Source organism: Megalobrama amblycephala, linkage group LG6 (genome assembly GCF_018812025.1).
Source record: "Megalobrama amblycephala isolate DHTTF-2021 linkage group LG6, ASM1881202v1, whole genome shotgun sequence".
Taxonomy (NCBI): domain Eukaryota; kingdom Metazoa; phylum Chordata; class Actinopteri; order Cypriniformes; family Xenocyprididae; genus Megalobrama; species Megalobrama amblycephala.
In genome coordinates, this window is record NC_063049.1 from 40703759 (window position 1) to 40726709 (window position 22951).

At 35.0% G+C, this 22951-nt stretch overlaps 1 protein-coding gene across 1 annotated transcript in view; it reads right to left on the bottom strand.

Annotated features, from left to right (window-relative positions):
- Positions 1–1672: 1672 nt before the first annotated feature.
- cers6 (ceramide synthase 6) overlaps positions 1673–22951 on the bottom strand; it is a 59377-nt gene continuing 38098 nt past the window's right edge. The window contains exons 6-11 of the mRNA XM_048194630.1: positions 21812–21904; positions 17455–17583; positions 12458–12564; positions 7857–8013; positions 4725–4748; positions 1673–2239 (exon numbers count right to left, since the gene is read on the bottom strand). Of these exons, the coding sequence (XP_048050587.1) occupies positions 2090–2239; positions 4725–4748; positions 7857–8013; positions 12458–12564; positions 17455–17583; positions 21812–21904 (660 nt within the window). The 3' untranslated portion in view covers positions 1673–2089. The remainder of the gene's footprint in view (positions 2240–4724; positions 4749–7856; positions 8014–12457; positions 12565–17454; positions 17584–21811; positions 21905–22951) is intronic.

Consider the following 22951-nt stretch of genomic DNA (forward strand, 5'->3'; position numbering starts at 1 on the left):
GTCATCTCCCATTCCCTTTAAAAGCCAGCTGTGCTCGCGCCATGGTGGATTCACTATTTACATGGTTCAATTTGCAAGCGGAAAGACTGAACGCTTCTCCAGAGAGGAGTCCTTTTATTTTTAATATTTGACATGTTTGTGTGCTGCTGCGCGCCCCTGTGTGCGTAACAAGCAGAGTGCATGCGTGTGCATGTGCACCCGCCTTTAGGCGCATATTACTAATGCACCCTTTAAATAATAAAAAATACTGTGCCATTGTCTTTAGAACAGGTTTTTGTTGGTCAATGCCGCAGTCGTTTCAGCTGCCTCAAAATAGCAACACGCCAACAATGTGCCTGAACACACCTTGTTTTCAGACCAGCACGCCCATGGTCGAACAGATGGGCACGAGCGCATTTGCTATTTAAATAATGTGGCGCAGGACGTGAAAATGATAACTGCGTTGAGCTGAAACGAGCAAAAAACACTTGTGTCGCATTGCGCCGGTTATACGTATAGGGCCCAAAGAGTTGTCGGAGACTCAATGGTGGTGATGTTGAAGTTGAGTGACCGTGGTGTAGTTCGTTTATAGCCTTCAGCTTTTTATATCTGGCAACTGCATTTAGGCTTCAAAATTCATAAAAGTTGTGTTCATCTGTGAAAATTATCTTGATGCAAGCATCATGCAAGTATCATAAACTTTTGTTGATCACAGAGCTTGTTTTTTTGTGATAATCCAAAAGCGTATGGAAAAAATCCCATTGGGAACCAGTGTGATGCTAAGGCTGTGTGTCCACCAAAGCATTTTTAGCCAGCTGAAAACGCCTATCTGTGAGCGTTGAGCGCTTCGGCAGCGCAGCGTTTTTATTCAGTTGAGACGCACTGTTACTTGTAACTGAGTACTTGCTATGTATGTTCGGAGAACAGCAATATTAACTTCTCATCCATTTTGTTCCGTTCTCTGCTTGTTAGTGTCATTGTACAGCAAGAATGTTGTGACAGTTGGTCGGTGTTGTATTTGTCCCGACCCTCTTCCACTCTGATTGGACGGCTGGCTAAAAAGTGACAGTGATGAGTTTTACTCAAAGTTGAACATTCTTCAACTTGAGGCGACCAGTAAAAAATGCCAAGCGATCAGAGCTTGAGCATGAAAAAGATGCTCAGTGCCTCGTTACGCTCCTGACGTTTAAAAAAAACGTGTTGCTCCCATTGAAAACAATTGTAAAAGTACGATAGCTGCTGGAAAAAACACTTTGATGGACACACGGCCTAACTGCCGATTGGCCTACAAAGTGACGTCATACCTGCACCACTCTATGCGCACTTCAGAATCTCGCCAGAAGTAGTAGGTCATCCGGACGCTTTCCGCCTGTTTTTCAAATGCTATGTATTCAGACACACTGTACTGTTTTTCACTTAATATTTAATTTCAGATGTAGTAAAATTGTTTAAAATGTTGTGTTTTGAATTGCAATCTCTTTCGAAATGCAACAGTGCATCAGCTGAATGTGCTTGACACATTCACATACTGTACTTGCATAGAGCATGTTTTAGGCCTACAAGGTTAATTCAAAGCCTTTTCTTCTGTGGAAATGTGCCGAATGGTTCCAGACTGGGCACCGGCTCCAACACCGTCGTCTTTTCATGGAAAGGGGGAATGCATGTTTAAAAAAAAAAAAAAAAAACCCAGCAGCACGGAAAATGCAAATTTATTAAAGATACAACAAATAAATAAATACAAAAAGACACTAATCCAAGAAAACTACTATTCCCATGATTCTCCAGAATACATGACCGCAGCAGCATGCTGAAAGAAAGAACGAACGACGCTTTCATTCGCCTGCTTGAAACGAAATCTAAAAGGTGCTTCGCTAACAAATGCCGCAGGATAAACGACCACAAAAACAAAAGCGAACGAACGAAACACAAAACATCTGGGGGAAATGGTGAAAAGCGACCAACCGAAACAGAACTGCATTCACATTATTGAGTAGTTCCGGTACGGGACCGGACCGGTAATGTTCGTACATGGTTTGACACAACGGAGAGTGATGCAGGTACCATCTGCAGCTGGGACCCAGTGAAACGTCCTCCATGCTGGGCAGGTGGGTTAGTGTTCGTCTGGACACGGGGACGGGAACAGGTAGCCGTTGGTGCCGTGAGCCCCGTTGGTCCCGTTAGTGTGGTGTTTCTGAGAGGGAGGAAGAACCTCGTCTTCATCAGAGCTGGATTCAATGTCACTGCGGTCATCCTTTGACACCTGGGAAAATTATAGAGATGGTTAAGATTACAGTACACACTGTACTTATTGTTGAACTGAGATAATATACAAAGAATTAAACTAATTGCAATGAGTCTTTTAAACATTTTTTGTTGTGACAGAAAATTATCTGAGAGAAAAATGCATGAATCTGCTTAAGCCGCATAAGCACATTGCGTGATAATTAGATGTGATAGTCTGCTTTCTAATCACCTACATTTAACAGTTATTTAAGAATAATTACTGTTTCTGCCAATATAAATTACAAATGTTTGGGGTTGGTATGATTTTTTTCTTTTTTTATGTACTTGAAAGAAGTCTCTTCTGCTCTCCAAGGTTGCATTTATTTGATCAAAAATACAGTAAAAATAGTAATACTGTGAAATACAGGGCCAGGTTGCACATTTTTACTTGCCCCGCCAAAATTTTCACTGGCCCAACAACAAAAAATGAAAAAAAGTAAAAGACAAGAAAATGGGTCTATAAAATAATCATAGTTATTGTTTTCGTTGTCTTTGTTACATTTGACTTCAATAAATAGGTTTATGACGCCAAAAGCTACTAGATTAACTTATATTTTAAATATTGTTAGACAAATAAACAGTAAGTAATAAAATAGTAACAAATAATCAAATTACAAGTAAAAGCACAAATAGCACAATAGAACAAACATATAAATCAAATAAATGGTGCTTTTCAAGTTTTTCATGTAGGTTTATTGTAATCTAATGTATAACTATTTATCTATAGATTAATCGTTATTAAAGTTAATCAGTCAAGAGCAGTTACAGATGCATAAAAATGTTTTTAAGGTTGAAAATATAAAACGTTAAATACTGTTATTTGAAAAAAAAAAAAAAAAAAAATGAAGACACTTTAAATGTGAGATTAAACCCGCCAGTAGGTGGCAGCGAATCACTGTTAATGAGCGAATCATTGAGATTCAACCGATTCATTCAAACGGCTGATTCATTCAGGAAGTGTTGCTCAGAGATGCAAAACATTTCTTCTTTTGAACTATTTTCGTAGGCGAAATACAGCGAAACAGGCGATTTGGTGTCTTAAATGTAAGTCATTTGATATTAGGTTCTTGTTCATTAAACTGTACGCTGAATAAAACCAATATCACATTTGTAATGCTAATATTTGGAGAAAAACGGTGCTCTTTGTGTAATATTGGTAAACTATATTAAATATAAAATATATACAGGGGCATTTTTGCCCCTTATCTTGAATTATGGGGGCATTCTTGTGGCGACTACAGAGACCGCGTTTTTTTACAGTGTGTTCAGGGGACATGCAGCTAGCAGATAGTGAGGAGATGTTTGCTGTATGTGACAAAAAATGTTTTGGCCTAAAAACGTGTGACATCGCTTAGAGCACCTTTAAATGTAATTTATTCCTGTGATCAAAGCTGAATTTTCAGCATCATTACACTAGTCTTCAGTGTCACATGATCCTTCAGAAATCATTCTAATATGCTGATTTGCTGCTCAAGAAATGTTAAAAACTGTTATGCTGCTTCACATTTCTTTACTGTCACTTTTCATCAATTTAATGCTTCCTTGCCGAACAAAAGTGTTAATTTCTTAAAGGCACAATATGTAATATTTTTGGATTAAAATATCCAAAAACTACTAGAACAATGTTATGTATTTTGTTGACTTGTGCACTTACATTATCCCAAATATTTCCAAGAATGTTTAAATCCAGAGAACTAAGCAATTTTAACCAGGACACGGACCGCCTATCAATGACATCATACCCGCATTACCCTCGATTTCCTCGGTTTTATTTTGTAGAAACCATGGAAACACCAAAGACGCTTTAATATATTATGTGTTTTATTAGACAGGTGAGCAACTGTTGGACACATTCATCATTGTTATATAGCTCAACACAGTAAAGTAGGACCATGTTTTACCATGCCTAATTTCGATCTAGTTTACTGCAGTGTGCAACAAGTGTCTCATAGCAGCCGCCGAACGAACGCAGAGTAGCACTATAACAACTTTCAACACTCAAATGTATCTAATATGATAAACAGTGCTGTGTTACCCTACATACGCTTGACCAGAAGAAGCGGAAACGACGACTGCGTTATAATAAAAGGCTTTCAGCCACACCCTGCTTCATGCTACAGTATTGTTAATAAATCTTTAGTACATCAGCTCATCCATGAATATGATTTCTGCCCGAGTCCCGTCGGATTCTTTTCCACCAGCTGTAGACGTGAAGACAACACCTCCCATGATTCCCCGAAATCAAGGCGTCATCAAGCTACACCTTTGTTTTGAGAAAGCGACCTCTAGCTGCAAAATTACATATTGTGCCTTAAAAAAAAACCCTTACTGACCCCAAACCTTTAAATGGCAGTGTATCTGCAAAATCACACTCTAAGAAGTTTAATGCATACATGCACAAAACAATGTTTTTTTTACTGCTAATTAATTTTGCATCAAACTCTTTTTAATCAACTACTTACATGTAAAGGATTCCATTTTCCCACCTTTGATGGAGCCGTGTGAAGTAGAGAAGAAAGAAAAAGCATGAATACATATAAAAGGAGGAATACAGCAAGAGCATGAGGTTAAAGTAGTTAACCAAAACAAGCTTGAAAGTAGATTTTTAAATCAACATGAAACACCGCTCAAATGATCTTCAATGAGAAAAAAAAGTAGAGTGGGACTTAATTTTATCCATCGCCACTTCTCTGACAATGGTCACTTTATGATCACAGAATTATGGGTGCCTTATTTAAAAAGCTGAGGTAATTCATATAACATCTTATAAATCTTATTTTAAAATACTCAATTGCTCTTAAACACATATTTAGACTTTGTTTGGTTATTTGTTTTTACAAAACACCATTTATGTATTTGAAGTACATCTGAATTAAAGATAGCAATAACGGGTGTTTTATTTGCCACTACAATCTTTTAACAGCTATAAACATGAATTTTGCTGCTTCAGCTTGTTATGCCAATTTGTTATGAAGCAGTTTATTTCATTTTGATGAATGATTATGAAGAAAATGATTTTCCTTGAAAAAACATGCAGTAAATGAGTAATTCACAATAAGATCAGAAGCGTGTACCCGTGTTATTTTATCATTGATATACCATTATAGTTTTTGTTAATATTTTTGAATTATCTTTATTTTTCTATTTTCTGTTTTCGCTATAATTTTAAAGTTTTAGCAATTTAGCTGTGTGTTTTTGTCATTTTTATTCGTTCGTTCTCTCTCTCTCTCTCTCTCTCTCTCTCTCTCTCTCTCTCTCTCTATATATATATATATATATATATATATATATATATATACACACACACACACAATTTTTTATATATATAATGTATTACTTTTTAGTTATTTTTATACATGCTGCCTTGGCAAATAGCTCAAACAATAAGGGTTAAAAAAAATATTTTAAATATTTTCATTCAGTTAATGTTTGTTTCAAGTAATCAAAACTGTTTTTATGGTTTAAATTTTAGTTAACGATGATAGCCCTGGTGTTTACTTAAGTAAACGGTTTGATTTCATGCTGACTTAAGAAAATCACTCCCTCAGTCTACATTTGAACTGTTTACACCCTTCATGAATATGATATCCTTTTATAATATTAATAATTATCAGCACAAGTTGTAATTGCTATCTAACATGTTCTGAATACAGTACAGTTCAAAAGTTTGGAACCACTAAGATTTTTAATGTTTTTAAAAGAAGTTTCGTCTGCTCACCAAGGCTACATTTATTTAATTAAAAATACAGTAAAAACAGTAATATTGTGAAATATTATTACAATTTAAAATAACTGTGTACTATTTAAATATATTTGACAAAGTAATTTATTCCTGTGATGCAAAGCTGAATTTTCAGCATCGTTACTCCAGTCTTCAGTGTCACATGATCCTTCAGAAATCATTCTAATATGCTGATCTGCTGCTCAAGAAACATTTATGATTATTTTCAATGTTGAAAACAGTTGTGTACTTTTTTTTTCAGGATTACTTGATGAATAGAAAGTTCAAAAGAACAGCATTTATCTGAAATACAAAGCTTCTGTAGCATTATACACTACCGTTCAAAAGTTTGGGGTCAGTAAGAATTTTTATTTTTATTTTTTTTAAAAGAAATTAAAGAAATGAATACTTTTATTCAGCAAGGATGCATTAAATCAATCAAAAGTGGCAGTAAAGACATTTATAATGTTACAAAAGATTAGATTTCAGATAAACACTGTTCTTTTGAACTTTCTATTCATCAAATAATCCTGAAAAAAAATATTGTACACAAATATTTTGTACAATTGTACACATTAAATGTTTCTTGAGCAGCAGATCAGCATATTAGACTGATTTCTGAAGGATCATGTGACACTGAAGACTGGAGTAATGATGCTGAAAATTCAGCTTTGCCATCACAGGAATAAATTACTTTGTCAAATATATTCAAATAGAAAACAGTTATTTTAAATTGTAATAATATTTCACAATATTACTGTTTTTACTGTATTTTTAATTAAATAAATGTAGCCTTGGTGAGCAGACGAAACTTCTTTTAAAAACATTAAAAATCTTAGTGGTTTCAAAAGTACTGTACTGTACATACATACATACATACATACTAGGGCTGCACGATTAATCGCATGCTATTCTCACGCGCATTTCGTCAGTAAAGCCGGTTCCCTGATTACCGCTAAATCGCCATCACCTGCTTTCAAATGAAGCGGCATTTAATAGACAGAGCCGTAGTTCACTGAAAAGCCACGCAATATCGCGTTCATATCGCAGATGAATCGCCTGCGATAATGAACGCGATATTGCGTGGCTTGTCCGTGAACTACGGCTCCGTCTATTAAAAGGCGCTCTGTTTAAAAACAGGTGATGGCGATTTAGCGGTAATCAGGGAACCGGCTTTACTGACGAAATGCGCGTGAGAATAGCATGCGATTAATCGTGCAGCCCTAATACATATATATATATATATATATATATATATATATATATATATATATATATATATATATATATATATACACATTAATTTATGTATTACTTTTTAGTTATTTTTATACATGCTGCCTTGGCAAATAGCTCAAAAAATAAAAGTTAAAAACAAGTAATCAAAACTGTTTTTTATGGTTTAAGTTTTAGTTAACGATGATAGCCCTGGTGTTTACTGAAGTAAACAGGGTTAGATGTCATATTGACTTAAGAAAATCACTCCCTCAGTCTACATTTGAACTGTTTACACCCTTCATGAATATGATATCCTTTTATAATATTAATAATTATCAGCACAAGTTGTAATTGCTATCTAACATGTTCTGAATACATGACATTAACTAAGCGACCAAGCACATAACATATTATAATGAAGCTGTATACTTCTGCCATACGGGCATTACTTTGACACACTCATCTGATAACACAATACTTCCTAAATTGTAACATTGAAACAAGTATTTTCTGTGAAGCAGCTTTGAAACAATATGTATTGTGGAAAGCACTACAAATAAACTTGAATTTAATTGACAATAGCTTTACACAATCTATTCAAGCCCTTGCATTAAGGGTGATGGAGATGGTCAAGTGTAGTTTTCTGAAACCTCACCTTTCCTCTGGAAATGGCCCTGTAGGCGGTGCGCACTATGAGATATGACCAGAAGGTGTGCAGGGCCTGCAGCAGGATGAGCAGCATGTTAAACACCCACCATGATGGATATGGCCCAACGATCTCCCAGCTCTCAAACACAGTAGTGTTTAAAATCCTGCAAAACACACACATTTTATTACAACACTTTAAGAAATTCCATTACTTTAAGTATATTCAACAAACATGGCTTCAAACATGAGATCAGTGTTATGGTAAAAATAAACCCTGCCATCAGCTTTATTGCTGCATGTCGCCAGCCACTAGTAGATGTTACTAGTTCTGGTTGTCCTAGTAACGATTACAGATAATATGTTGTTCCACGTCATTCCATGTCTCCAGTGAATCAGTTTTATGCCACGAAAAAAGGTTGCACATAAATTGCACCAGTGCATAATGTATCATATCAAAGATGAATGAGAATCAACACGTTCTTCAGCATTACAGCCATCTATCTAACACCAGACTATCTGGGTCCACACATCTACTAGGTGTGCACTTACTTAAATGGGGACATGTCATAGACTTCTGTTGTTTTTACATACAGTACATCTAATTATAATGTAGACTTTTTAAAATAAAAAAACTTTTTTATTTTAGGGACCAAGCACTGAATTGTATCTGTTAGTTTTCTTCTTTCTTCCACTCTATGGTAGCCCATACAACCGTTTGTGGGAAAATTTGGCACACAGATAGGACAGTCTGAACATTGACCAGAGCAATTTTCAAGTCTCTAACTCAATCCCTCTTGCGCCACCAAATGTCCAAATTTGCACTCGCATTTTTGCTAATAACTTTTGAACCATAAGGGTTAGAAACAAAGTTTTCTCCTGTTTTCTCTGATAGGTTGTTTGCAGAACCTCACGTGGTTCTGGTGACGCGCGAAATACCGGTGGAGGGCAAGCAATGAAAATTAGAATAGAAGAGGTGGAGAAAAGTCCTTTCTGTGCTGGTTTAGAAAGGTATAAACAGAAAATCACAACATATGCTGGACGTGATCTTTATGTTATGAAGATGAGTGACTTTCCCAATGAATTGAAAGACTTTCCTGCCATCGAGGAGGCAGATATAGTGGATGTGAAGCTGCCGTCACGCCGCGTTCAGTTCTAGTCTGGGTTTGTTTATATCGCGCTGTTTCTACTAGTGAAGTTAGAGCAGTATTTTGATTTTCTGTCATGATTGTGAAAAATGTCACCATTGTAGGTCATTTATGCTGAATCGAGAATTACAGGAGCTCACATCATCGTTCAAAGAAAAAACTGGACAGTGTAATACAATTGTTGCCTTTTATACGTGTAAAAACACACTAAGTAAGGGAAGTGGTTTGAGGAGGTGACGGAAAGACGCCGTATCAAATCTAATAATGTCACTGATTTAACCCACTCCCTCTCACTCAATAAAATAATCACAATAGCTGAATGTTTTTGAAAGTGTTGTCTTTGTTGTTGAATCAACTAATGTCAGCTTGTTAAACATTTATTTATTTGGATAAAAATGGTATAAGTTATGTAAACTATATAAACACCTTCTGGGTTCTTGATTTTATCGATTTGAGCAACCATAAACGATGCAAAACATACAAATTTTGAGATTTTGATAGGATTCCTATATAGAAAATACACTCCCTGCCCTCCAGACTAATTTGCGCTGCTGCTGTGACGTCATGTGCAAACAACCTATTCCTCAAGAAAAAAGAATTTTTCTGCCATTTTGAATATTCTGAAAAACATACTTTTTCAAACTTGTCCTAGATGGTTAGTCTGATTATCACCAAAATTGGCACAGATCATCTTTAGACCCTGCTGGCAAAAAGTTAAAAGATTTTTTACAAAAACCTAAACCGTTCTCGAAAAATGTGCAAACAAATTGGCAAGACTTGCCAAAATGGAGTGAGGCTGTATCTCCGCAAAGATTTGCCATAATAAGACCAAACAAGATACAAGGCTCAGGCTGCTTGCAGCGTTTTGGCAGAGTGCCACCTACTGGTCAATAAGTATGAAAATAAAAAAAAATAAAAATTAACTTCTCAACAGTTTGCCCAAAAATCATAAAACGGATCACTTTTGAATAAGTGCAGCATACCGAGGCGAATGATACCCAATTTTCCCATGTCAGCCATTTTGGAAGCCGGCCATTTTGAATTTTGTCATAAAGTGCTGTATTTTACGAATGCATGAGCGTATATTTACATTGGCACCATGACCTGAAGGTACTTTAAAATGTTTTGAGACAGCACAAAAATTATGAATTTTCCAAAAATGCTAATAGCTTTTGACTAATTTAATCTATTTTAATAAAAATAGTGTTGATAGATTCCTTGAGTCATACTGAGAACAAGGATACCAATTATGCCATATTTAGTCAAAATTGCTGACCGGCATTTTGAATTTCTTTGAAAACCAACTTTTTCAAACTCCTCCTAGAACGATGGTCCAATTTTCACCAAAATTGGCTCAGATTATCTTCAGACTATGCCAGCAAAGAGTTATTAAAAGCTTTCTGATAGACAAAACCATTTTCAAATAAAGCATAAATGAATTTGGATGGCATGAAGCCAAGATGGTTCTGAGGCTGTAACTCTGTAATGCTTTGGCATATTGACACCAAACTTTGTGTGTCATTTTCACCTCACTACACCACTTAAATTTGGTAAAAGCACCACCTACTGGTCAAAAGTGATTAGCAATTAAATCATTACTAGTGAATGCATTCGTGATTTTTAGCCATTTTGACGAAAATCACCTTAAAAAAGTCTAATTACACAAAGCATGTGTGACTCATCATGCCCTTTTTTGAGCTTGGCCCCTTAATCGCTGCTTGCAGCTATATTTTATATATTGTTTTTATAAATAAGGATGTTCCTAAATGGAGGTGAGGAGTACCTGAATATAAACAAAATTTCTGAAATTTTGCATTTCTGAACCTTCTAGGATTCAAAAGCTAATGTAAAGCACTTTAGGATGATATCGTTTTAGGACAATGTTTAGAAACTGAGTATGAAAATGATTAATGTTAAACAATGAAGCCATATTTCAGATTATGCAGGTCACTAGATCAAATGTAAAGCAAATGATTGATACCGATCATGCAAACTCTGTTATAAAAGGTCAGATTTCATTGCTTCCACTGTAGCACAAGATGCAAAACTCTTAATCTCTAAAATTGAATTGAACAGAAATGTACATGAACTCGCACTGCATACGTGAGTACAGGGACTATGACAGCAGCTCTGTGAAGGCCATTTCATAATCATTTCTAAATGACAGTGAGGACTCTCAGAGGACCGGAGACTTCGGCTGCTGCCGTCACATCCATCATCAGTTCCTCACGTGGAGCTGAATCTAATCGCACTCTGTGATTAGACCGTTTCACTAATTCCATTAGAGTCACACAATAAAGTACTCAAAAGCCACAGCAGACACTTAGATGAGGTGAGTGAGTGAATAAAACGTCTTTCCAGCACTAAATGATTAATGAGGAAAGCGAGAAGAAAAAGCGCAGATGACTCATTCTGAAGAATACAATCATGTCAAACGAACAATGGATCTGAAAAAGTCACAGTAGTGAAAGTTGCGAGACTCCGTTACACCTGCTATTAACATCAGCTAAATTCAGGTGCAAACGTGGTCCAAAACATGTGATCAGATCAAATCGCATTCAGAGGTAGTGAGAAGAGTTAATGATAAGTTTAAGTAGATATGGATGATTTTATAAAACATATTTTTAATGTTTTATAAAATCTTTCCAATGTTTTATAAAATCTTTCCCTAAAATACTTTCCAATATTTTATATATTTTTTAATGAAAATTTAGATTAAATCAATGCTATTTTATATACTATTATAGTAATTATTAATATTTTTAATTTTTTTATTTTATATTTATAATATATATATTTTTTTGTGTTCAGTTTTAATTTGAATTTACTTTAAGTTTTAGTAATTTTTAGTAATTTTGTCATTTGTGTTACTTTTTTTTTTTTTTTTTTAATATTTATATTTAGCTTTAACTTGTTTTTATTTCAGTTTTAGTCATTTTAGTACTTCAACTTATTTTATTTCAGTTAGTTGCCAAGTTTTTGTTTCATCTAACATTTATATTTTATTTTATTTTAGCTTTATTTTAATGATGAAAATGATTTTAATAGTTTTAGTTAACAATAACAACACTGGATAAATAATTTCTTGTGGAAATCAACACAAATGCATAACTCAATTTTTAGCCAAAACATGTTGTCTAATGATCTAATAAAATCATGTTTAATTTTATAAGCTCAATGCTATTTCCTTCAATGATTAAATGCCTATTATAGCAGTAAAAAACTAAAGATCCCATCTGTTTTCTGTCATTCTGAACTCGTCCACATCTCTACACTACTGCTGTAGCCATAGTAACTATTACTTGGCAACAACACTGACTGAAGGTGTCAAAACCTGAAATGAAAAGGCTGGAAAAGATGATAAAATAGAACATTTCAGATATACAGATGAGAACGAGAGGTTCTGACAGCAGCGTCTCTGACGGTCAACGCACATCATCTGTTACTGACAGGACTGTCTTACCATACAGGATACACTCCTAGCCTGGAACTGATGAACACCAGGGCAAACATGATGAACAGGACGTTGCAGAGTCTCTGGCACTTGGAGTAGTTGGCCATTTTAGCAGCCTGCGAACACAAACTTGCTGCATGATTTATATATCAACATGACAGACATTTAATGCATGCAAACAGCACATCTTGCATCACCAATCTTGAATCCTGAATACAACAAGTGGTCGAATGTGACGTGTGTCATATATATTCCAAGTGTTCTGGTATAAAACAGGGTTTGATGAAAAACAAACTGAAATTTAATGCATTAATGAACAAAAATTCTGACCTTGGCCATTGGTTTTCTGTGCACGTCTATGCGTATTTCATGTCACGTATTTATTAGGGCCCGAGCACCGATGGTGTGAGGACCCTATTGGAATTGCTCAGTCAATTATTCTTCTTCTCTGAAATGAATCGCATTTTTGAGAGCCTAAACATGCTCGAAAACTCATGAAACTTTGCACACATGTCAGAAGTGGTGAAAATTGACATCTGATATGGGTTTCAGAATTAGGTGTGGCAAAATGGCTTGATAGCGCCACCTACAAAATTTCAATTAAGAGTCCTTCACGCTACATTTCACGTACAGGTATGAAATTTGGTAGACAGATGTAACAGCCCAATACCTACAGAAAAGTCCATGGGTGCAAAATCTGTAAACCCAACAGGAAGTGAGATATTTTGAATTTTCGCTGCAAAATGTTTGCAGTTTTTGCCATTTCCAGACGTTGTACTTTAACAAACTCCTCCTAGAGCTTTAATCAGACATCATATTTGGTCAGTCTAATCTAAAGCTCTTTGCGACGTTACATTGCGAAGATCTTGACTCTTCTCTCAAGGTTGTGTCCGTGGCGGCCTGACAAAGTTTGATGTTTCGCCATGAAACAGGGAAGTTGTTGTAACTCGGGCATACAATGTGCGATCTGCCCCAAACTTCACGTTTGATAAGAGTCCTGGCCTGAAGACATCTACATGACAATATTCAGTTACAGTCATAGCGCCACCTGTGGGTAACAAGAAATGACTTGTTTTACACTGTGACTAAATCCTCGTAGAGATTTAACCAGATCAACATTCATATTTGGTCAGTCTAATCTTAAGACCTTAGTGATTTTAAATATCAAAGATCTTGAGTTTTTGTTGAAGGGCGTGTTCGTGGCGGCCTGACGAAGTTCGATGTTTTGCCATGAAAGACGAAGTTGTTGTAGCTCAGGCATACAATATTCAGTTAGTCATAGCGCCACCTGCTGGCAACAGGAAATGACATGCTTTACACTGTAATTCACTCACAGAAACACATTTGTATATGCCATGAAGTACCAAACATGCTAGAAACACGTTAAATCATGCCACACTTTGCTAAGTGCTGAAGTATGCAATTAACGCCACGAAACAGGAAGTTGTTGTAAGTCAGGCATACAATGTCCGATCTGCTCCAAACTTCACGTTTGATAATAGTCCTGGCCTAAAGACATCTACATGGCAATATTCAGTTCAAAGTGTCACTTGTTGGCAGCAGGAAGTGTGGCATGTCGAAATGACTTTGTCATATTTCTCCTGTATTTACTCACTTACATGCATGTCGCCCACTGTTCACAGTTTTTCTAAGGCCAATGGGTGGCGGTGGCCCAGTGTGCGAGGACCCTTTCATCGCTGCTTGCAGCTTTAATTAATCTTGATTTCTCACAACCAGGGCTTGACATTAACACCCGCCAACCCGCCAAATGCGGGTAGATTTCAGCTGTGGCGGGTAAGACGGCCACTCCCACTAGCCACTTTGGCGGGTTGAATATAATTTCAGCCTACAGCCAAATGAAAAGTAGCCAAGCTCGTCGTACCACAAAATTACAATTCAGTCACAATTCTTTATCGATTAACTTGCGGTTAGTGAAGGTGGGATAGGCGGAATCACGCTAAATGACACAACAGAGGCACTTGCGCGATTCAGTTCTCCTTGCGCCTGAATACACGCACACACAGATGTCAAAATGCATCGTGTGGAGTATCTCGCGTGAATACAGTCGGCTATGGCTTACGGCTAAGTGGACGTAAACAGGTGGGTAAAAACTGGATATGTGTCAGTATATGACGTCCATGCATTCAGCAGCCCCCAAATAAATACCCCTCTGTCATTAATGTTAATAATGTTAATCAAACATCAAAAAATGTTAAATACATGTATAGGCCTACATGTATGCTAAATAAACATATGTATCTGAAAAATATATATTTTTTAAATTACTATTTGTAATTTGCTTCTTTGTTCTTTTTATATAGCCTAACAAAAATAACTGTACATACCTGATATATACAATGTAGTCTTGATTTGGGTGGTCAATCTGCATTTGTAAGTTTGAAAGGGTTTTAAATCTTGTAAATCAACTAAAATGACTCAAAATCAAGTAATTTAAGCATGCCAGAGTCAACTTTAATCATATAAAATGTAATTTCCCAACAGCAAAATTGTGGCCAGTGAAAATGCTGAGTGGCTAGTAACTTTGGAAAACCACTAGCCACATTGGCTGGTGAGCAAAAAAGTTAATGTCAAGCCCTGCTCACAACGTATGCTTTTTCAGAGCGCTCATAGAGCCTCACAAACTCACATCTTGTGTAGCCATGTAGAGAAAACCAAATGCCAAGGTCAGGATTTTCGTTAAATAATGCATTAAATTTCAGTTTGTTTTTCACCAAACCCTATTGTATACACCCAGAACACATGGAACATATGACATGTGTAGCATCCGACCATTCTGTGATACTTTTGCATCTTTTTGAGCTTGATGCTGGTTGCTATTTAATATCATTATATGGACGAGCGTGAGAGGGACATCAAAAAAAAAAATTCTCCTTTTGTGGTCCAAAAAAGAAAAAAGGGCATAAGGCATTAGAACAACATCAGGGTGAGAAAATGATGACTTCAAGGGATAGTTCACCCAAAAAAATTGGGTCATCATTTACTCTCTCTTAAGTTGTTCCAAACCTGTATGAGTTTCTTTCTTCTGTTGAACACAAAGGAATGAAGATTGACTGTAGCAATTGACTTCCATAGTATTTTTTTGGGTAAAACTTTACAATAAGGTTTCATATGGAAGCTTGTTTCCCCCACTACATAAAAAAATAAAAAAGGTAATTGTGACTGTATCTTACAATTCAGAATTTTTTCCTCAGAATTGCGAGATATAAAGTCAGAATTGGGTGTTAAAAAGTCAGAATTGAGATATAAACTCGCGTGTTATAATTTCCATTTGTGAGGGGAAAAGACTGACGTTTGTTTTTTTCACAATTCTGACTTTATATCTTGCAATTCTGAGAAAAAAGTCAGAACTGTGAGATAAAAATTTACAATTACCTTTTTTATTTTTTATTTCACGGTGGAAACAAGCTTCCATAGGTTCATTAGTTAACATTAATCAACTACTTTAACATGAACTAAGAATGAACTGCACTTCTACTGCATTTATTAATCTTAGTTAATATTTATTACATTTACTTATACATTCAAATAAAAAATAGTTTTTGTTAAAAGTAGTTAAAGCATTATAAACTAACATGAACAAACAATGAATGACAGTATTTTTTATTAACTAACATTAACGAAGATTAATATATATATATATATATATATATATATATATATATATATATATATATATATATATATATATATATATATATATATATATATTACACAGTACAGTCCAAAAGTTTGGAACCACTAAGATTTTTAAGGTTTTTAAAAGAAGTTTTCGTCTTTTCTATTTGAAAATATTTGAAAATGTAATTTATTCTTCTGTTGGCAAAGCTGAATTTTCAGCATCATTACTCCAGTCTTCAGTGTCACATGATCCTTCAGAAATCATTCTAATATGCTGATCTGCTGCTCAAGAAACATTTAATGTGTACAATTGTACAAAACAGTTGTGTACTTTTTTTTTTTTTTCAGGATTCCTTGATGAATAGAAAGTTCAAAAGAACAGCATTTATCTGAAATACAAAGCTTCTGTAGCATTATACACTACCGTTCAAAAGTTTGGGGTCAGTAAGAATTTTTATTTTCATTTTTTTGAAAAGAAATGAAAGAAATGAATACTTTTATTCAGCAAGGATGCATTAAATCAATCAAAAGTGGCAGTAAAGACATTTATAATGTTACAAAAGATTAGATTTCAGATAAACACTGTTCTTTTGAACTTTCTATTCATCAAAGAATCCTGAAAAAAAATATTGTACACAAATATTTTGTACAATTGTACACATTAAATGTTTCTTGAGCAGCAGATCAGCATATTAGACTGATTTCTGAAGGATCATGTGACACTGAAGACTGGAGTAATGATGCTGAAAATTCAGCTTTGCATCACAGGAATAAATTACTTTGTGAAATATATTCAAATAGAAAACAGTTATTTTAAATTGTAATAATATTTCACAGTATTACTGTTTTTTACTGTATTTTTAATTAAATAAATGTAGCCTTGGTGAGCAGATGAAACTTCTTTTAAAAACATTAAAAATCTTAGTGGTTCCAAACTTTTGGACTGTACTGTGTATATATATATATATATATATAGTCAATGACTACCATCAACCAGACTCCCTAATTATGTAGATCTGCCAACTAACTTTCTAGCATTAAAATTTGAATCTGTAACTTTAAAATAAAAACAATAACACTTTATTTTAGGGTCTGTTAACTAGTTGCTTATTAGCCTGCTGTTAACATTCTGTAAGAATATTGCTAATTATAAAGCACATATTAATGCCTTATTCTGCATGACCATATTCTTAATTCTCACATCCCTTAATCCTACCCAATGCCTAAACTTAACAACTACCTTAATAATTATTTGTAAGCAGTAAATTAGGAGTTTATTGAGGGAAAAGTTAATAGTGAATACATAACACTAACGTGTTACCATTAAACTTTACCAAAAATATTTAATGGATGTAATAAGAAATCACCTCCAGCAGAACGTCAGCAGCATCGTGCAGGCACATGACGAGTGTTCCTACCCGCGCCATGTTATTCACATATGAGAAGGTGATCAGAGAGATGGTGGCCACATGATGCAGAAACATCAGTAGAAAGTCCTGCAGGAAGTCACACAGAACCTGTAAATGTTTATGTACTTTAAACCTACAAGGTAAACATTGGGTCATTCCTACTATGCAGTCCATTTTCCTGTCCTCGTCTAAATACACTATAAAATAATAAACTCACAACTTTTAAAGATGGAAGTCACATTAGTTACTTTTTAAATCACAATTAAGTGAACATAAAAGTGAAAAACTTTAGTTTGAGTTCAGATTACTTTAATTTATTAACAAATATTCAAGCTGTTGCTTCATTTATTTAATTTCTAATGTTCAATTAGTTTTGTTTTCATTTTTTTAATTAAAAAAAAAAAAAAAAAATCAATGTTGGCCCCCTCATGAAACTGCCAATAGCTGAACTCAGACTGAGCAATGAATGACTATCTATAGCTCTTCATTTTCAACTTGTTAGTCATTTGATTATTTTTCTGGCCATTGTGTACTGTAAATAATCAAATTATGATTAACAAAATGTTAATGTGTCTGAGCCTACCCACAGAAATTTCTGAAAGTTTGTTATACTCTTTTATGTAAACACTGTTTTTAAAGGTGCAGTAAGCAATTTCTGAGAAATGCTGTTCACCAAAACAAATACGCCCCTTCCCAAAAGAATCACACCCCTAACTTGATAGCTCCGCCCCCAAATAGCTTGTTTGATAGCTCCGCCCACAAACAAGCTATGCAACACAGGCACCTCCCCCATCATGAGTGTATACGCCCCTTACTGCTGATTGGCTGCCAGTGTGTTTTGGTGCTCAATCCACTTTCAACAGTGTTTCTCAGAAATTATTACTGCACCTTTAAATGAGAACACAAGCATAAAGCACATATTAATGCCTTATTCTGCATGACCATATTCTACATCCCTTAATCCTGCCCAATTCCTAAACTTAAAAACTACCTTACTAACTATTAATAAGCAGTAATTCGGAGTTTATTGAGGCAGAAGTCATAGTTAATAATGAGAATTGGACCCTAATCTAAAGTGTGACCATATTTAGTATGTTTAGTTTAGTACATTTGATTTAGACCTACATTAAACTTTTTACATTAACTACTAAAACTTTTTGACAGGTTTATTTAGTTCAGATCTATACTTATAAAGTGGGATGAGAGTGCAAAATGTACTGCAGAACAGGAATGACTAATTCAAGACTTTATTCACAACTTGCAAATGTGTGCATGTTAAACCCTCAACCAAGAAATCTTGATCAAATTAAGCAGCTTCATTCGCAAGCATAGCTGCAGTGTCCTCACACTCTAATCTCTCGGAGGAAATCCTGTTGAAGAAAGCTGTTAAGAGGCCAGGTGTTGCATGCTCCCCTGCGGCATCATGGGATTGCACTGACTCAGCCGAGCAGGTTGATGATGATGAAGATGAAGATGAGGAGGAAGTGCAGTGGGGCGAAAAACAGAATGAGAGCATGGCAAACGAAGAGAAGGAGCACACTGGTGCAGGCGGGAATGGGGTAGAGGACGTCATCAGTGTGGGCTGAATTTTGGGCATGGAAAAAACTGAAAGGAGAGAGCAAAGAAACAAAAACAAGATTTGCATTTCCTGAAGGGAACAGCAGGGCATGCAAGGCAGCAAAAGGATCGGGTTTGAGTTTTAGGTTGTACGTAGGTTTTTAGGTTTTTTTTACTGTCACAACATGTCTGGTTTATGGTCAGCTGCAGATAAAAGAAATAAATAAATACACTATATATATATATATATATATATATATATATATATACACATACATACACTAATGTCATTATCGATTAGTCGTGTCTGGCCACCCTGCACGGAAATCTTCCGTGAGTCGCTTCAAATTACAGCACTGTGTGTGTGTGTGTACATATATACATATACTGTGTGTGTATATATATATATATATATATATACACACACACACACACAGTATATTGCTGATTTAGTAATATTCAGTTAATATTCAGAATTAATATTAATTTTGTAAAAAAATATTTCTCTTTTAATTTTAATTAAATGTTTAGTATTTTTTTTTGTTACGGTCATTATTTATTTATTTAAATAAATAATAGATTATTTATTCTGTATAGATTTGAATTTTTAAGTTATTTTAATACTTCAACCTAACAGTATGTATGTGGGTCAATAACTTGACGGGTAATTTTTTTGTCCAAAGGCCTTAATAATAATAAAAAACAAAGAGATGACATCCAAAGTATGTAAGGCAGTACATCTAGATCTCTTTTATTGAATCCAAAAGTTTTTAATTATATTTTGCTACATATAAAGGTATTTTAAAGATTTTGAAGTGTCAAAAGATCATTCGTTTTAACCGCCCAAAGGCCAATACGGCCATTTCATTTGTGATTAAAATATCTTAAAATGTAATAAATGTATATATTGTTTATTCTGGCATGATTTTATAACATCATATATCAACATAGTGCAAAATGGTATTAAAATTATGTGTAGAAGTTGTTGCTTTGTTATGAGAAAGAATTTAATTGATGTAATTCAGAGTAACCAATATAAAGGGACCATTTTGGATCAAGACATGTGGTCAATATCATGTGACAGGATGTGACATCATTCAGACACCTGCAATGGACCACATGGTCATGAAGCAAAGTAACTAACTCTCTTTTAACCATTTGAAAAATTCATGTTTTCACTTGATCATACGCATGTCCCGAAACATCAGGTCATTCGGTACAACCGCTACAAAACATGGAAAATGTTGTAATATTTTAAAAACTTGTACTAAATATAAAATGTTTGATTGTCCTTTTGCTAGCTAGCTAGATATCAACCTGTTAGCATTGTTTGAAAATATCGTCACACGGTATAACCAAAAGTGTCATTCAGTAAAACCAAAATTTCGATTAAACCGAATGACTTTTTTGATGGACAAATTTTGTCCATCTTGTAAAAAATGACAAAAGCAGTGTTAATTGATTATAAAACCATATAATCTCAGTGTTAACACTTAATAAATCTTTAAAATGTATTATATCTCCATTATGTTTTTTTTTACACTTTTAAAAACCTTATTATTCATCAATGACCCATGTATGTTGTGTGTGTGTGTGTGTGTGTGTTTAGCAGTCCAAACTAAATTAACTGCAGAAGTTTAATACGAAGGGTTTCCAACAGACCCTAAGCAATATATGCTGCCTTGCAAACACAGTAAAAACAGAAAAACATGCCAACAATGAGCAGAGAAATGAGAGTCTGACACTGAGGGGTTGTACAGAAAAGAAGAGAAAGAAAATCTATAAAGCACAGACTGCATGTGCTAACTGCGATTTCAAGGAGTCTTTGAGAGAAACCGTCCACCTGTTTAAACACAGGCTGTGCATCTCCTGCGTTACACCACAAAACCCATACAGCAGCTGCGGGAGAGCACTCTTACATTGAGAGGACACTGCCGTAATCAACACGGGACAATTACAGAGCCTGTGGATCTGAATAAAGCTCTGAGACTGCTGAGGGCAGTCTGGATTTGAGTTGTTTACATTTGCATTCATTTGCATGACATTTGTTTAAGACTGATGTTGTGTCCCAACCAGGCGTAGCTTGACAAGTTTACAGCGTCAAGTAATTTGCCTGTCCACATTGAGAGCGCAAATGATGTGTAGCATGGCGCAATAACAGCCAAAGAGGAAATGTTTATATAAATATGTTAATATAGAATTATGTGAGGCGGGATTTTGGGCCAATGATTTCATGGTGGGTGGGGCTGAAGAAACCACTCAACTGATAGAATCGAAACTGGTTAAAAAAATGCAGATTTACATCAAAGCTTTACTGTTTGTTGCTTTTAATAAAATCATTCTACATGCAAATGTACAACAATTTCCTCTGAGTGACTTATAAAAGGTCATTTTTTTTTATATTTAAACCCTTACATGCATATCAGAACAGAATGAATATTAAACCCTGCAAGCTTAAGCTTAAATGAAGTGGCAGCAGTTATTAGTGGTCATGCTTTCACATGTTGAAAAGGAAGTTTTGTCCATGCACAGCAGAGGAAATGAGACCAGCATGTTATTGCTAATAAAACCCAGCGTGAGTCTTCTCATGAGAAACTCAAACCACTGAAGCAGACACGTCTAACCAAAGCACCACTCGTTGCTTTTCACAAAGCTATCTTTCAAGTTCAGATATACAGTAAACTGCTACCGGCAGCTTAATAATAATGATGCTCCGAGGTTGAAAAACATTCTTATATGAGAGTGTAAGCTCACGTACCTTTCTTCTGATGTCTGTGAACTGCGAGAAGAGCAGCGACAGATAGAAGGACAGCTCCAGTATGTAGTAGTAATGCAAATCCACGGTTAACGGCTATGAAAGTCATACACAACATTGTCAGCACAACACAAAATCACATTTGCAGTGGCAATAATGAGTATTTTGACAGGGATTCCCAAACTTTTTTTGTATTAAAATATTGAAATTTTAACAACATATGCGCATGTAGGTTAATGGTCACATGACATGCAGGTAAATAAAATATTTAAATTATATATATATATTTTTATATTATGTTAAATGAAAAGACTCAATTGTAAATATAATACTTTTATTTTAAAATTATTTTTATTTTGTGATTGAATTAATTATTGGGTTTGGGAAACTCCGATTAAGGGCATTAAAAATGTAAGAATGCCATTATTTGATTGTATTTGACTACAATGTTAAAGAGTTAGTTCACCCAAAAATGAGAATTCTGTCATCATTTACTCACCCTCATGTCGTTCCAAACCTGTAAGACTTTTGTTCATCTTCAGAACACAAATTAAGATATTTTTAATGAAATCTGAGAGATTTTTGTCCCTTCATTGACAGTCTATGCAACTACCACTTTCAAGCCCACTTTTCAAGACATCATTAAAGTAATCCATGTCACCCAAGTGTCACATTAGGCTGCAGGGAAGTTCATGACACAGGATAATCGGTGAAATAAACTGAATTTAATAATACAACAATGGAAAATAGGCTATTCAGTAGAACACAACCAAAACACATTGATGAGAATGGACAAAGAATTAAAGGATTAGTTCACTTCAGAATTCAAATTTCCTGATAATTTACTCACCCCCATGTCATCTAAGATGTTTATGTCTTTCTTTATTCAGTCAAAAAGAAATGAAGGTTTTTGAGGAAAACATTCCAGGATTTTTCTCCATATAGTGGACTTCACTGGGGTTCAACGGGTTGAAGGTCCAAATGTCAGTTTCAGTGCAGCTTCAAAGAGCTCTACATGATCCCAGACGAGGAATAAGAGTCTTATCTAGAGAAACAATCAGTCATTTTCTAAAAAATAAATAAAATTTATATACTTTTTAACCACAAATGCTCATCTTGCACTGCTCTGCGCCACGCATTCGG